The sequence below is a fragment of the Xiphophorus hellerii genome, chromosome 21 (assembly GCF_003331165.1).
Source record: "Xiphophorus hellerii strain 12219 chromosome 21, Xiphophorus_hellerii-4.1, whole genome shotgun sequence".
NCBI lineage: Eukaryota > Metazoa > Chordata > Actinopteri > Cyprinodontiformes > Poeciliidae > Xiphophorus > Xiphophorus hellerii.
The window spans coordinates 19,567,734-19,584,792 of record NC_045692.1 but is presented as its reverse complement, the minus strand read 5'-3'; the positions used below and the strand labels follow the sequence as shown (position 1 = coordinate 19,584,792).

At 37.8% G+C, this 17,059-nt stretch overlaps 2 protein-coding genes and 1 long non-coding RNA gene across 3 annotated transcripts; 1 reads left to right on the top strand and 2 right to left on the bottom strand.

The window, feature by feature from the left end:
* Positions 1 to 739: 739 nt before the first annotated feature.
* On the bottom strand, positions 740 to 16,723 carry LOC116711800 (uncharacterized). The gene is made up of 3 exons (XR_004337335.1): positions 16,514 to 16,723; positions 12,595 to 12,597; positions 740 to 750 (listed from the first exon to the last, which is right to left on the bottom strand). It is a non-coding gene; the product is annotated as an uncharacterized LOC116711800 (long non-coding RNA).
* rbis (ribosomal biogenesis factor) lies at positions 6,293 to 8,484 on the bottom strand. The gene is made up of 4 exons (XM_032551321.1): positions 8,363 to 8,484; positions 7,402 to 7,517; positions 7,158 to 7,274; positions 6,293 to 7,081 (listed from the first exon to the last, which is right to left on the bottom strand). The coding sequence occupies exons 2-4, from the start codon at positions 7,510 to 7,512 to the stop codon at positions 7,013 to 7,015; spliced, it is 297 nt and encodes a 98-aa protein (XP_032407212.1). The 5' UTR covers positions 7,513 to 7,517; positions 8,363 to 8,484; the 3' UTR covers positions 6,293 to 7,012.
* LOC116711798 (carbonic anhydrase 1-like) lies at positions 9,668 to 16,218 on the top strand. The gene is made up of 7 exons (XM_032551320.1): positions 9,668 to 9,986; positions 10,242 to 10,439; positions 11,886 to 12,004; positions 12,689 to 12,781; positions 12,869 to 12,931; positions 13,008 to 13,163; positions 14,688 to 16,218. The coding sequence occupies exons 1-7, from the start codon at positions 9,953 to 9,955 to the stop codon at positions 14,805 to 14,807; spliced, it is 783 nt and encodes a 260-aa protein (XP_032407211.1). The 5' UTR covers positions 9,668 to 9,952; the 3' UTR covers positions 14,808 to 16,218.
* Positions 16,724 to 17,059: the final 336 nt, after the last annotated feature.

Here is a 17,059-nt window from a genome sequence, read left to right as displayed (position 1 = left end):
GAAAAGCTGAAAGCATCCACTTTACATATGTTATAATGAAATATTTATAGAAAACGGTGCCATTAAATGTACAAAACACCTACTATATTCTAATTTCACTGCTTTCAAAGATAACTGTGTATTGTATGATAAACAGCTTGCCATATTGAAACGTTTTTGTCCAGCGCCACTCCAAGTTGTGATAGCAACAGGTAGCGTATGTTCATTAGCATTAGCATTAGCATTAGCGTTAGCAACACAGACATGAGCTAGCATGCTTACATTAGCCTCGAAACAGAAGCTATTCATAATACTTTTTTTGTTTTCATTTCTTGTTGTTCACATTTTCAACTTTGCTTTTTTTTCTTATCTGTTTTTGTTAGCTTAGCTAAAATAGCTTCTTCTCGTTTATATCCAGATTGCTGTGACATGAGGGAAATTAACCTGCTTCAGTGTTTTCTGCCCATTTTACTCATACATAAGTACACAAAATTAAAAACACAATAATTTATATGAGTTTATTGGTTTGGAAATAGCCTAAGCCAATTTAAAACATCATTCGAAAAATATATCTGTAATTTAATTTAGTTTCATAGAGTGGAATCAGAAGAAATTACGATGTGGATGTTTGACAATAAAGCTTGCATGAGTTGTGACAACCTCTGCATCTGAAATGACTCTGAAAAAGCAAATCTGAACAACAGCCAACACCCATATATGTGCTCCGTGTGCCTCAACCCTGCACGAACACACCCATCGATTCCCAATTCTCTCACATGGAGGAGTGCAGATGCTGTAACCTTTTGCTGTTGGTCCCATCAGAGTGAAAAACAGAGCTGAGTGGAGGGAACGTCACGCTGCAAATGGGCTTTTGGATTCTCATTGGGATTCAGGGAGCCAAACCCTTGTTTCTTTCCCGATCTGTGAGCCCAAAACAAACGCACAGACCCGCTTCTCTGCGCCTCTCTCTGCATATTGATGGGGTTATCCATAGCGCCATCTTGTGGATATTTCAAACTCTCTCTGTCTAAATTGCTTTTATTTTGGTCATTTTGGTCACACTGCATCTTATATCTCCTTCTAAAACATCATAAGAATTAGGAAACAGCTGAAGATTTTAGTATTTTTGGAGCAACACTCTCTGGTATGATAAACACACCCTCACCGTCCTTCCCACAGATCCACACACACACACACACCCACCCACACACACGCAAACACACCCCCCCCCACACACACACACACACCCAACCAGCTCATGTAGATTAAAAACCCAATCCAATCTGATGTGTGCGTGCTCTGGCATGAAACCCGCTTCCCTGGGGTGTGAAAGTGGTGCAAACCCTCCGCTTGTGTTCTGATGCTGCCATCTGGATCCCAGTGGGAAGCACCGGCTTTAAAAAACAGCTCCAGCAGACTCCTCTCATCACCCGTTTGCACCTTTTATCCAGAAGGGATCAAGGCGAAGGATTTCAGCCAAACCATGTCCTGCTAATTAAGATTTGTAAATTTGTTTTTTTGCAAAATTCAGCACTGCTAAATCCACTTTTCTTTAATATTCAGACACATCTGTAACCCTTCTCTGTTCATCTCAGGTTCAGTAGGCTGACTTCACAACTCACTCAGGTTCTTTGAATTTATTCTATCAAGAGAGAAAATCAAGTTGGTAGTTAGCATCAGTCCAGCAGTTTCTGGCCCTATACATTAAAATAAAAAGATAAAATACAATAAATAACCCTAAACAAACCACAGAGCAATGGTTCCCAATGAACCGCTGACCGCAGTTAGCAGCAGTTAACACTTGTAAAATTAAACACTGCAACAACAACGATAAAAGTTGAAAACATATACAAAACCTGGCAGAAGTACACATGAAACCCTGTACTTAGTTAAAGTTCTCCTAAATGTATGTTAAAATATAATACTTGTAAAGAAAACGAAGAGTTGATACCACAGTTTCTGGCGGCAACAGAAAAAGGGGGCGGAGCTGTCAGTTACTGGTTGCTATGTAATCTCAGGAGAAAATACATTTTTAGCTAAACAAAATCAGATTGAAGGATGAATAAATGAGTTTTGGTAAACTTCACATCTACAATATGTGAAAATAAAAGCCTTTTACACATCTGGCTCTAGTTTTATGTGAAAATGTGAATTTATTTCTTTTTAAATTTTGAAAGGGATCAATGATATTTGGCAGACTCAAATCTGCAGTTGTAGTAACTGTAATTATGTCATCTTAAGTAATTTAGCATTATTTATTGTTTATGGTCTTTCTGAACAAGTAAAAAATATATATTTGTCTCTTTTAGTCAAATCACTCGTTTCACTGGCAGATTATTTCACTTATAACAAAAAGTTTCTGGATGAATGTTTGACACATAAATGCCTGATATTTGCACATGAGGGCAAGGAAATGCTTAATACAGCAATGCTGTTATCAATTTAAGGAATTATTGACTGAAACCATTCTCGTACATCTTGCTGAAAAATTGCTTGTAAGTTAGTTTTGTCTTATAGTGTACTAAGTTATTTAAGCAAGAAATTAGGTTAAAAAAAATGCTTGGTAAGATTTCTGTTTTGCAGTGTAGAAATCCGCTTTTTATAAATATTTGTCAATAATCAAGTGTGAAAGGAAGCCAATATATTTTTTAGCCAATGCATTGTGTATTATTTTCAGAAAAGATGTTAAAGACAAAAATCAGCTGAATTAACAAAATAAAAAGTTTCAGATTTACAAGACAGACAACACATTTCCAACTAATAAAAACCAAGATGGATTACCATCAGTCCAAATCAGCGATGAGGTCATGATGTACCGCTTAACTCATCAGAACTTTACTTTTGAATCTGTAATGTTTTTCATTTCATCACAGTCCTGCATGGGTTTGCCATAGGCCTCTTCTCATGCTTATTCCAAATGTATTGACCAGCTGGACTCTGTCAGAGGTCGCCATGGAGACGAGCAATCAGGAGGGCGATGGAGCACCGGTGACCTCAGATGTCGGCTTACTCCAGAAGTATGCAGCAGCAGAATACTGATAACAGCTCTGCGGCTCCATGGCGGAGCCAAAAAAATCCATACTCCACCTTCAGGTGCCCTCAAGATGGATGACAGCGTGAAGTCCAGGAATCTGTTTTTATATTTCTACAGAAATGTTTGATAGCTGCACAGGAGGGCAAGGAAATACTTAGTAGAACAATGCAGTTCAAAAATAAAACATTAAAATACATAAACATTTTTAAATTGCATTCTTTTTTTCTTTTTTTCTGTTTTAGTAGATGTCAACTAATAACTTCAGTTTGTTTATTTCCAACCTAAAGTAGGACACTTTTGTTAAAATTGAAGGCTTTCATTTAAGTTGTAATTTATTTGTTTTCTAAACAAATCTAAAACGTTTGACAGAGAACAAAATGAAAATTATTTTTAGCCTCTCAAGTGTACGACTCTGTAGAAGCCACTCTACACTGCAAAAACACAAAATAATATACGACGTCATTTTGTTTAGTTTCTACTGCAAATATCTTGGCACACTTGAAATAAGAGAAAATAAGATTACAAGTAACTTCTCAGAAAGATATATTAGCTAATTTAAGTCAATAATTCTTTAGTATTGATGAAGAAGTACTAGTTCCACTTATGACAATCTTTTTTTTCATATATTCCAATGGAACTAGTAATTTTTCATCAATATTAGGAAATTATTAACTTAAAACATGCTCCTCTATCTTTCTGAAAGATTTCTCAGAAATTAGTTTTGTCTTATTTCAAGTGTACTAAGATACTTTCTCTAGAATCTAGTGTTGTTGCGCAACACCCCCCCCCCCCCCCCCCCCTCCTTTCTCTACTGTCTCACTCTCTGCTTCCTCTTCTGAGAGGGGAGATGTGCTACCAGCTCTCCTTCTAACGGGTTAATTGAGTTTCCTAAATCTGCTGGGATTTACCCGGGCCAGAACTGAAGTAAACTCTGTTTAAGCTGGTTTCAAGAAACGATTCGCCTGGTTTTCTAACGGCCTACATCCAGGTGTCCCACCCTTCTTCCCCCTGTGAATTAGCCAGACTGAGCAGCCTACAGCCAACTAGTTTCACAGAGCACACCTGTTAACGGTCGCTCGTTCTCTATTTTACAACTTGCATTTGTTATTGAACCAGGTAGGTTTTAGTGACTCGGGCGAGTCCCAAGGATGACGTTTTAAATTTGGGCTACCAGCAACCTAAAAACATTTTCCACTTTTTCCTCTCCAGAATCAAACATCACAGCTATTTTACAACCATCAAAGAACTTTAAGGTGACTCATTAACTGAATGTCCACAACATCTTTTAGATTTTCTTTATGCTAAATATTTTATTAATAAGGCATTTTTGCAAGGGTCAGTACAGCTTAATTCAGTAGCAGAAATAATCAAATAAGTAAAATCAATCATCTAGTCTATCTTTCCCTACTGCTGACACTGAGAACTAAAAAAGAGAACCTTTGAGAGAGACGGACGGAGTTTGACGTTTCGAACCCCAGACCTGGTCTGATGATGAAGAAGGTGTTGCAGCAGGAGGAAGATGTTGATCGATGAAGGCAGGAATCTCTGTAGGTCTGATGAGCTTCTTCTCCGCATGGATGGTGAGGTCACACAGGACTTGGTGCTGGCAGGAAAAAAGGCACCAGTTCTTCTTCTTTGTCTTTGCCTTTGTCTTTGTCTTCATCTTTGTCTTTGGGGTCTGAACCCAGCCGATGAGAGAAGTGCGATTCGAAGCCACAGGTTGTGGGCCAGACGGGTTGGTCTCCATGAGCAGGACAGTCTTCGGCTCTGTGGCCCCGGCTCTTCTTCAGCTGCAGAGTTCTTTGTCCATCTCTTGGCTCGAAGCTGCCCGGAGGATCCAACCAAAGGTTCCTCTTTTGCACCCACCTTTTATAGGGTTTATCCACCCCCTTGGTGCGTTTGCTGTCTGCTTAGACAGATGATCTCATATCCATCACTGTCTTACAGACATTTCCTGATGTCTGTGCTAATGTCTCAGGGTTGCTCAACCTCCTGTGTCTGCTGCCTGCACAACCTTTCACCTACTCTCTACCTCCAACATATCAGTGATGTTTAATTGCATTTACACCTTTTACACCATTTCAAGTTCAATGTCAAAATCACATTTATATCACATTTATTTTCTTTAGCTTCTGATTTAGCATTCATTTATAATTTTATTACCATAACTTATATCACATTTATTTTCTTCAGCTTCTCTGATTTATCATTCATTTATGATTTTATAACCATAACTTATTAATTATCCTTATTATAATCTTAATGTGAGTTATTACAGATGTTTTTCTGAAAAGAAACCAAGAATAATCCATGATTCTAATTATTTGATACCAAAGTTACAGTTACTTGTTTTTCTTGTAAGTGTTCCCACAAATATAAGTGTAAGTATTATTACAAGTAAACCAATATTAATATAAGTATTTTACTTTGAATCTTATCCAATTACTAATAATGTTTAGATTTCATTCTTTAAAACTTTCATGTTTTAAACTAAGGAATAGTCTCAGCTATTTTTATAAATCTGCAGGCTGGAAACTTACTTCCTCTTTTTCCAGGAAACCTGCTTTTCCTGTTTCATGACTCTCTCTGACTGACTATGATTTCTTATGATTAGATAGAAAAAAGTAGAATTAAAGCAAAGTTTGCTGGACACAAAAACAACACACACAACCAGATTTATTTTATTGACACCTAAGTCTACTGTTGGGCCTTGATGTCACTTGAGTGATTCATTTTAAAGATAACTTTATTTATTATTACTGTTAAACTTAAATCTCCAGCATGGGGAAGTGGGATGAGCTCGGATTTTCTTGACACTAGACAAAATTACTTTGTAAGATTTTGTGTTTTTGCAGATCAGCATTTGAAACCACTGTGTCTGAGAACATCACTTTTCAAGTCTATAGTTTTATAGTGGAGGAAACTGAAACTGTGAACTCCCTGATGAACAGGCTTCCTTCTCTGGGTTTGTTTGGCAGGAGGTCATGAATGTTGGGTTGACCCATCAACAGTGGGAGCAGGAGTCAACTGAGATTTACAAAAAGTCACAACAAAACATGTTAAATAATAAAAGAGGGAAGGTGCAGCTGCTCCCAGTATAATTTAACTCTTTCTGTGCTTTTGTGGCCTTTCTGTCCAATTTGAACTTTTATTGTTACAAGGCTATGGACACATATTTTTGTGTTTGGCTTTTATTTTTTTTATCTACATAATAAAAGTTGAACCAGTTTGTAAGCCTACACACCAGCACTGGAAAATGGCAAAAATAGAACATTATGCATTTTCTCTGTACTTTTTATTTACAAAAAGGCAAAGCATATCACTCAACGTTGAGGCATGTTATAGCACACAAACCAGATGTAAATTTAGGTATTTAATATGCAAAGTGGCTAAACTGGAACAATTATGCGTAATTCTGGCCGCTAGATGGCGACAGAGCGACGGCAATATGAAATTGCATCGAAAGGCGTCAGTGGGATAATTAAAGCAGTTTGGCTGTGTGGAGGTTTGAGACAAACCAGCAGGAGATTTTCTCGGTGGAATACAACTTAAGTGACTTAAGAAAAACAAGAACTGGCTGTATAAATTTAAATTGATTCTGAATTTTAATTCTAATTCATGCATACAGCTTGAAATATTCATGCAAACTTCAGATGTGTTTGGTTCGCGTTCTGGTTTGACAAAAACAGTTACTGCAGTTTCACAAGGACAAATATCCAAACATATGAAGTGTTTGATTCAAAGACATCACTCGTTTCTTTTAAATTTCCTTTTTTTGTTCTGTTAATCTGTGCAAACTTAGAAAAATTAGTCAAAAACAAAAACAGAAGATTCATTGTTGACAGTCTCATGTTTTGCTGCTAATATACAAACTTCTTCAGTTGCAGCAAAGGATTAAACAACATGCTGGTGCTGGAGGAAAATCTGCATTCCTCTTTCTGACATTTAATGACAAAGTCCATCAGAAAAAAAACTAAATCACTCATCAGGATTGATCCATTAAAGCTGAGAGAAAAGCTGAGCAGCGTTGTCAACATTTACTGGTTCCTTTGGTGGCTCTTTCGGACCCTAAAAAACCCAAAACATATGTGTTATTATCTGTGTCAGAAAAGTACCTAAAGCATTAAACATTTTTGTCCTCTACCTGTGTTTGCTTCTTTGTTTGCGGAGCAACACCTTTGGAAATGCTCTTCACATCCCTCTGCACCTCCGTAAATATCTGGTTTAGGTTTTCCACCTTCTCATTTTTCATTGCATTGATCTGTCCAAACACAACACACACCGAAGCAGCAGGTGTAAACGCTACACTGAACTGGATATATATAAGATATATGGAGGGGATGGATAATACATGTGCATAATTTAAGAGGGGAAGGGTAAAGTCTCACTTTTTTTAGAGATGTTGTGACAGGTTTTGCTTTGTTCTTCATCTTCAGATGCCTGTTTGCTACTTGGAAGACACTCTTCTGTTTTTTTCCTTTCTGTTTATTCTTCGCCATGTTACCTGAAGGAAATGGAAAAACAGCAACAGGGAAATATTTAAGAAAAAACAGACTATTCCAGAACAAAACTAGTCTCCGTGTGGATAACACCGTCTTTCCAGCATCCTAAAAATGTCTTCTCACATTCTTATGTTGTTCATACTTGTTTAAAAATATTACAATAGCACATTTAGGTATCTAGATATCACATTATGGCTGATTTCTTTTATTGTTAATTAACCTATCAGAAGCTTCTAACGCTTTGACATCATCATCATCATCATCCATAATTTCCCCAAGCTGGTTGAAAGCCCAGCAGTCTTATTGTATGCAAACTTCTGACTTTAAAGGAAGTAATAAACTAAACTAGTAAATTCTCCCCCTTATTCTGGTAGTTAAACTGCATTTATGAACCCAAACAAAAAAAATAAATAAAAATAAAGCAGATGTCGTTATTTTGCAGATTTATTTTCTGAAATAAATCTGTATAACAATCATTTTATATCCTAAATGTTGGAAACGTTTACTTAAAACAAAAAGCTGTAAGCTACTAGTTGTTTTTAGCGCTTGTTTATGTAGTTGCATTAAACTACTAAAATAGGTCAAATCCCGTTCCGCTAGATGTTTATGTTCTTTAATTTTGTTTTAATAGTTGACAAATACGATTCTAAAACAATTAACCTTTCATACAATGTGCTCTTTGACTAATACCGAACTCGTTATTGTGAGCTCTTCACTTTCCACGTTGTAAACAAATGCGTAATCACAACGTACATTTTAGCCAAACAGGCTAACAGCCACAGAGAAGCCAAGTAGGAGCCAAAAATCGAAATCAGAAAATAGAAGCACGAAATAAAAGTTTTCATACCTTTTTCATATGAGGAGCAATGTTTGTGAATTCATGTGCTACAAACGTGCCCTGCCGGTTACGTCACTTGCGTGCGACGACGCAATAAAATGACTGGTATTGTGAAACCTGTCGATGCGGGCGCCATCTTGGTCAGGTGGGTAAAGGAAGCTTTAACCCACAGGTGTCGAACTCCAGTCCTCAAGGGCCGCTTCTGCAACTTTTAGATGTGCCTCTTCTGCACCACACCTGAGTAAAATAATTAGGTCATTAGCAAGGCTCTGGAGAACTGATCTACACAAGGAGGAGGTAATTAAACCATTTCATTCCAGTGTTTTGTACCTGTGGCACATCTAAAAACTGCAGGACACCCGCCCTTGAGAACTGGAGTTTGACACCCCTGCTTTAACCTGACTCATATTATATTATATTATATTATATTATATTATATTATATTATATTATATTATATTATATTATATTATATTATATTATTTTTGAGAAGTGTAAAACAGGATTAGGTTGTAAAACAAACTTTGCAAACTTTGAATATCTCAGAGTTCTGTTTCCTTGTTGCTAAGTATGGTCAAATAATCAAGTGTCTGTATGTACAAATGTATCCAAAAAGACGTACAGCAGTTAAATAAAAAGGTAGTTTATGCGCTGAATACAAATCCACTCCACCGTTTTAAGATTGCTAATTGTAAAAACTATTAAAGCAATACTTTAATAGTACATAAAAACCACATAAAAACCCTATAAAATACAAACAATTTTGCCTTTCTGGTGTACTAAAACTCTTGCAGTTCTGCTTAGCACCACCAGATGGTGCCATTACACAAATAATTACCCCTTCCCTCCAGCTTGCAAGATTTCACTCAGCACCGCGATGCAAACCTCATTATGTCATTGTCATGCTGCACTGAGGAGTAGCTGCCACTGGGCTGCAAATGATAATCTACAATGTCTGTGGAAAATCTCAATGAGACTGAATAAATAATTATCTGAAATTATTTCATTGAGTGTCACATTTATTATGTACTTAGTGTTATAAATATATGGAGGTAAAGATGCATGTTTTGCGTTTTAATGTAATTTTGTTGAGCTCGTCTAATAAATTGTGACTTTATTATTAAATGAAGGTATTAACAATCTGAGATTGATTATAAATTGCAACAAAAAAATAAGCTTAAAACAATCGTCTTACTTTATAGCATATTTTTTCTTTTAGCTTTTGTAATTTGACAATTACTGGTATAATTGAAGTCCGGTTTCACCTTGCGCCGCCACCCTGTACTGCGTCACGTCATTGCGTAATACGCAGCAAAATCCATTAGATGAACACCGAACGCGCATCAATCTGCATGTTCCTCCGGCAGGAATGAGGAATTTGGAGCCTTGGATTGATACGGAGCGTCGCTTCAGCGCGTCTAAACTCCTCCCGCGGTCACTATACGAGGGCATCATGTGGCCACCACCAGCCTGGCAGACGCGCTGCGCACAGGCTATATAAGCTCGGCAGCTGTCAGGTGGAGGACACTGGCAGCTCTGCACTGCATTGCTCTGTACTGCGCTGGGAGATTACACAGCCTCTGCAGAAAACACATTAGCAATGTCTCACGCTTGGGGATACGGAGCGGATACCGGTGAGGCGCTGTTTGGATGGTGCAGCAATAAAATTAATATTAGAACCAGTCATAGGAACGGGAAGGGTGCTGAATAAATTAAAGCATAATGCGCATCCTCTGAACTCTGCAGAGATTTTTGTGTCATCAGAATATGACTAATGCGTTTTGGGGAAATTTTACGCACAGATTCCTCCCCCAAAATGCATTTTATACACACGAAGCTTCCTGAAATTAATCCAATAAATTTTTTTTTACTATGCGCATGATTTCCAGGACCCGACAAATGGGCTGACAGCTTCCCAATCGCGAACGGACCCCGCCAGTCGCCCATCGACATCGTTCCGGGTGAAGCGTCGTACGACCCGGCGCTGAAGCCACTCGTCCTGAAGTACGACCCATCCACCTGCCTGGAGATCCTCAACAACGGCCATTCCTTCCAAGTGACCTTCCTAGACGACATTGACAGCTCAAGTTAGTATCCAGCTCTGAATACTGCGTGGATTCTTAAGGTCAACAGGGCAACATTCCTCCAGTTACTTAAGATTTCCACGTTCCAGCCTAATTCATGTTAATTTAATTCAACAAGATAATCTTAAGGGGCTTTACAAGACAAGCAGGTGAAATTTACAGCCAGTTATATCAAATCAAACCGATACAAAATGGTCATATAGATTATTGGCTGCAGATCATGGTGTGCTGTAAGTGTAAGCAAACGGATTTATAGATTTGTGCCTTGATTTTAGAATGGTTTTAAGTTTAAAACAAATTGTCTTTAGTCAAACAATAATTTTTACTAATACCTGGATTTCTTCATTGTTGTATAACTAATATTACAATCATAATTTGCAAACCAAACTAAAATCGATTCTGTAAATGAAAATAACATGCCAGAAATTAAGAAAAACTAAAACAACGTCAGGTATCACACTTACTGACAACTTTCTTTCTCTATCTGTAGACATATGTAATTGGTATTTATATTTTACTTTCTATTTGTTGACTTTGTAGCTTCATAGTATCCTGGCCTTAGATCTTCTCATACAAATATGTGAATCAGAAATGATACATTTGGAGTTAGATGGTTAAGATTAAGAACAAATGATTTAATGATTTTCAGGATTTCCACCAATGTTGAACAGATTTTACTGGCTATTTTACAATCCCACAAATAGGTTTTAATTTAAATGTTCTTGCTTCTATTGAATTGTAAATTAAAAGAAAAGTACAAAGCATGCAGATACTGGAAAAGAAAGACCCTGGTAACCGTTTCCCATGGCAACTTTTAAGCTGGCAGCGAGGTCAATAGTGAAAAAGTGAAGAAGGAAAAAAAAAAGTTGGGGGTTGGTGGTTTTCCTGCAGGAAGAACACAATCTATGGTTGCTTTGTTTTCTTGGTTTGCAATTTTTCTGAATTAATTTACACATTTAATTGAGATTAGAGTGTAATTTCTGCGTCGTTAACTCGGACTGCTCATCTTCTTCCTACTTCTTCTGCATGAAGCCTCCGTTTGTCTGCAGGATGTGATTATGCATCATATGTACCCTGTGGAAAACATGAAACATGTCGACTACCTCTATTTGTTTCTTTAACGAAGCGTCACTACTGCTAAATGTTTTGAGCGTCTCAATTATTTCCACTGCTTTGTATTCAGTGCGTAAATAGATTATGCAACTTGAACTGTGTTTTGGACATCAGTTCTTATACAACAGGAAATGAGTCTGTTTCATCAAGAAGGAAGTTTGTATCTCATCTTATTTAGGTTGCTCTTTATAATCTTTGTTCAAGGACGCATTTCCTTTGCAGCGTGTTTATGTTTCATCTACCAAAGTGCGACATTCAAACCCCGGCTGTGGCTGACTCATGCTGCGTGTAGGCTGAGTTGACTGAGGAGTGTTTCCTTTTTTGTCCTCTCTGCAGCTCTGAAAGACGGACCCGTCTTATTTAACCACAGACTGAAGCAGTTTCATTTTCACTGGGGGGCTTCAGACGACCACGGGTCTGAACATACTGTGGCCAGGACCAAATACCCAGCTGAAGTAAGAATGCTCTAATATAAAAAATATCACATCATGAAAGATTGAAGTTAGAATATAAAGGGTGTAGTTCTGGATTCTGTCAGTTAAAGTAAACTTTACATCATGATAAAATGTAAATGTTAATCTCATCAAAAACATACAGAGTGTTGCTTTGATTCTTTCATGCATGTTTGCGAAATCCTAAAGGTGCAGTACATAACTTTTATTTTAAAAATATATATGTTTTTTACATATTTGTGAAAACTGTCACCATGTTCTGACAGTATAATGTGTGACAGATAATCTGTGAAAAGATGGAGCTCCTCCACTTCCATTCCCAACCAAAACCAACCAATCACAGCCAGGAGGCGGGTCTTATCGCTGACAATCTTCATCATGTACTTGCTTCTACATGTGCTAATTTCAGAGAAACAACTTACTGTTTCAGGAAAGCATGTTCAGCATTCATAATAGGATATAGTAGAGAGCAGCGCCACACAAGACTGTGGTTGAGAGCGCTAAGACCTCTCAACCAAAAGGACTATTTGTAGTATTTGGACAGAAAGTGTCCGATTATTTCTCTATTTTCTAAGCCAGCTAATGAGATTAACTGTCTTTTCCATAAAATCTGGGGAACAGAAACAGGTTAAAAGTCATTATTTGATATTCCTAAATAAAAACATTATTGCACTAATTTATTTCCAGCTCCATCTGGTGCACTGGAACACTAAATATGCAAACTTTGGGGAAGCCGCCAGTCAGCCTGATGGGCTTGCTGTAGTTGGAGTCTTCCTTAAGGTAAACATTATTGATTGAAGTCATTCAGTGTAACTTCAACACCTCAGAAAAATGTACACTGGTATGCTATTATTTCCTGTCTTTCAGATTGGTGAAAAAAATCCTAATCTCCAGAAACTTATTGATGCATTTGACTCAATCAAGACCAAAGTACGTATCTACAGAACCACTTTTGTTCATCTTCTGAATCAATGAATTTATGAACTTTTCTGTCATGTACTTTCAGGGCAGCCAATGTTCCTTCGCTGACTTCAACCCTGAGACGTTGCTGCCTGGTTGCCTAGACTACTGGACGTACGAGGGCTCTCTGACCACGCCTCCTCTGCTGGAAAGCGTCACTTGGATCGTCTGCAAAGAGCCTATCAGCGTCAGCTCTGAGCAGGTATTTCTAATTAAAGAGCCCATTCTTCCACGGCTCTGTGAGCAAACCTTCTCCTTTTTGCTACGGTCCGAATCAAGGGCCTAATTGTTGGTGTTGCTGGCATTCCTGAAACCTGAAGAACAAACCTCTTTTAGGGGGAAGAAATGCAATACAGCGCCCCCCCCCCCCCCCCCCCCCCCCCCACTTTAGTCTCAAATGAGAAAAAATTGAAACTGCCAACCGAGAGAAAGAGTTCAAATGAGAGTTCACAGAGACGTTACTGGCTTACCACAATGTGCGAGTGAATGTGTGGGGAGTCAGCAGGAAATATTCAACCCACACATGAAAGTCTGAAACTAAAGGGACTTTCATGTATTTAGAGCATGATGCTGCAGCGTTTACAGTAAATATAATTTGTGTCTATCCAAGAACACCAAACACAGCAGACGTTCGACTCAGATTAGTTTGTCTCTGTAGCTCAAGTCCCTTAGCCATGTGAAAACTAACACTGCATGCACAAGTTGCATTTCCTGGAATAAAGACACAAAAGGTGCAGGATAACCTTTCGACTCAGTGCCCTTTCAGACTTGGCCCATTTACAAGCAAGTAAAAAAAAGTCAATAGTCTATCAGCTGATTACAAGGGATTGAAACTATCACCTAAATTATTCGGTTGAAGCTATGAAATAATAATAATAATTAACTTGCTATGTGCACTCCCTCATGTACCAGAAGTTTTGTGAAGGAGTGTGTAAATTATTAACTCATTATCCAGCATTACTGGAAAATCCTTCAAATAGGTCATCTGACACAATCATGTTGCAACTGTTTGGTTAGATTATAGCTGCTTTGCTGCAAGAATACTTAAATATTTTCAGAAATTACAAAGATGGGTCAGATTAAATAAAAAAAAACATCTCTTTTGATTACTTTGGAAAGTTAACTTATTGTTCTAATCTATTTTTATTACAAAATCAATACAAAATGTAACATTTCTTTGGTATTTAGGGGGTAGGAAGCTAGGAAGCTACCTGAATTTAGCAGGTTAGCTGTTAGCTATTGTTTTAAAGTATTTTTGATTACAAAATCAATGGAAAATGTAACATTTATATGCTAATCAGTGGCTTGTGAAGCATATGTTGCCTCATAAATCAAGGTTATTTTTGTTTGTTTTTATTTTTTGTTCCATTTCATGAATAATTTAAAAGGTTTGACATTTACATGCTCAAGATTTAAGATAAGTAAGAACAGCTACACTGAACATGGCAGAAAATATTACAGAAAACTTATATGATTTCATTATTTTAAGCTTTTCCTTTTGCCCAAAAACCATTATTTAACCTGGAAATGACCTTTTCAGGGTTTTTTTACTGCAGATTTGATGAGCTATCAATCCTCTAATTTGGGAAAGTAGATTTGCAGCTGATTTAAATGACAGTAATCTGCTCCAGTAAACTGTTTGCAGTGTCTCTGGGATTAAATCAGCGTAAGTAAATCACAGGTGGGCTGCTCTGACTACTTTTCTTCTTCTCCTCCTGTTTCACAGATGGCCAAGTTTCGCAGCCTCCTCTTCTCCGGTGAGGGCGAGACCGAATGCTGCATGGTGGACAACTACCGCCCTCCGCAGCCACTCAAAGGTCGCACTGTCCGTGCTTCCTTCAAGTAGTTCCCATCCCCCTCTCCTGCCCTTTTTCCTCCCTTCCCCCTTTCAGAAATACCTTTTTTTCCCCTGCAAACCATAGGAAGAAGACATATCTCTCTTCGTCCAGCTCTAAAACTCAAATTCCTGTAAAACAAATGCATTTATTTCTGAATCCAAGAAGCATGGCCTGTTAAAGTTTATTTTTAAAGGGGCAGTATTGTGTATTTTCAGGACACATAGTGCCATAAAATGCTGTCAAGAAAAGAAATTTGACTTTGCAATTTAACACCTTGGAATTGGGCCTCTGTCTCTTTAAGAAGCTCCTGCTTTTTTGGAAACTCCTCCTTCAGGAAGTCATAGCAACAAGTTTTTCCATTAAACCTGTACCGCTCAGTTCCCCCAAGCATTTCTGCACCCAGAAAGGCTGCCTGGGGAGATAAAAATATTTCTCAAATACGAATGAAATAATCAAACCAACGCTCCAGTTATGTTTTTGATGAGGGATTAGCATTATAACATGATGTAAAGCTAAAACGTTTTACACAATACTGCCTCTTTAAAGTCAAACATGTCATGTTGGCTTAAATATTTTCACCAGAGTGGGGCGCTGCAGAAACCACAGGCTGCATAGCTCCAGTTAATGGGGGAGGATAACAGCATATCACCGTGTGTGAGTTACAAGGTGCCAAAAGTGGACACAGACATGAGGACACTCCCGCTGCCAATCTAGCTGTAATCTCTAACTGCCTGCCAGCCTCTGCAACACAGCAGCTTACTGAACCGCTGCAGCCGCCTCCACTGCAAGTGATTGACTTAGAAAATCCCCCTCTGGCTCATACTCCAACACACACACACCCCCCCACACACACACACACGTGCAGTCCCATGCAGACATGCAGCCTGAAGGCATTGACCTCCTTATTGATTCAAATTGTACATAAGGGCTGACAGCTCCATGACAATAGCTTGTAACGTTTATTTTTATAGTCTATTTTCTTTATTTTTATGATGAATTGTCTTTTAAATCCTGACAGCTTTTTAAATAATTCTTAAATAATGCATTGTGACAAAAATCACCTTCTTTTTTTGCTTAAATCCTGATAATTATAGCAATAAGGAGCAAATTGGCACAATTGTTGAGTAAAGATGAACTGTAGCCTTGTGGCCATACAGCATAGCAGCTAGCATTAAACGCCAATGAAGAAACCGTCCTGGGAGGAAAACATGAAAGGTCCTGTCAGCTTGGTGTTCTTTACAATAGAGTGATTAAGAAAACGCCCTTCAGAACGTCTGGGTGCAGCACCTGTTACTCCAGAAAGGTTTGAAAGAAATGTGTAATAGAAAGGTGAATGAGTAATGCTGCGGTTAAAGGTGTGTAATGGTATTTTTTTGGGTGTGAACATTTAATAGTTGAATAAATACATTTTATGATTAATCTGTGTCTATGCTTCTTTTCTGCTTTGTTTAGTTTACATTTATATATTAGTATATTAGTAAAAAGTATTATTCTTCAAGGTTTAAAAGATTTTGCACATTATTATGCTTCCATTTGAGTTTCTACTGCTTAAAAAAAAAACATCCCGTTGTTTTTTATTTTTTTGAAAGTAAGCAGGAATGTAACATAACAAGTCAGCAGTCACCGGCGGTCACCTAGCAACCCCAGTGAAGCCCATTCCGTTTCCTAGCAACCAAGATTGAACTCCAACACAGCTGGTTTTACCTCTGTATACGCTGTAAAATGGCAGATGGAAAAGAGAAGTGTTTTGTTCTTAACTTACCAGTCAGAAACCACTTGCTACATTCTTGTCAGTTGTGGAGGAGGCTCCACTTCTGCTTTTCAAAGTTGTACAAGTGCACATCTGTTTGCCGCCCTTTTCACATGCAAGTGTGGCCAGCCAGCAATTTATTTGGGTTTAAAATGACGAGAGACATTTCATTCTGAAAGGAGAACTAACTAGACTAAAATCTCATTTAAAAATCTAAGACTGATTTTATGCAAACAAAATGTAATAAACATGTTTTGTATCGGCCATAGATTTATCCAAACCTGTTCAAGGAAGCATAAGAGGTCACCTTTAAAATCGACTAAATGACTAAATTCTTGCTTGAAATCCAGTTTGTCACACTAATATGGAATCCACCAATAATTTGGTAGCAAAACATACTTTGAGACCATCAATATTATCTTCTATTTACTGCAATGTGTGTGGCCTGTACCTTTGTTGTGCTAAGGACACCAGGATCACTTAAATACACAATTTGCCTCACAGCCAGAT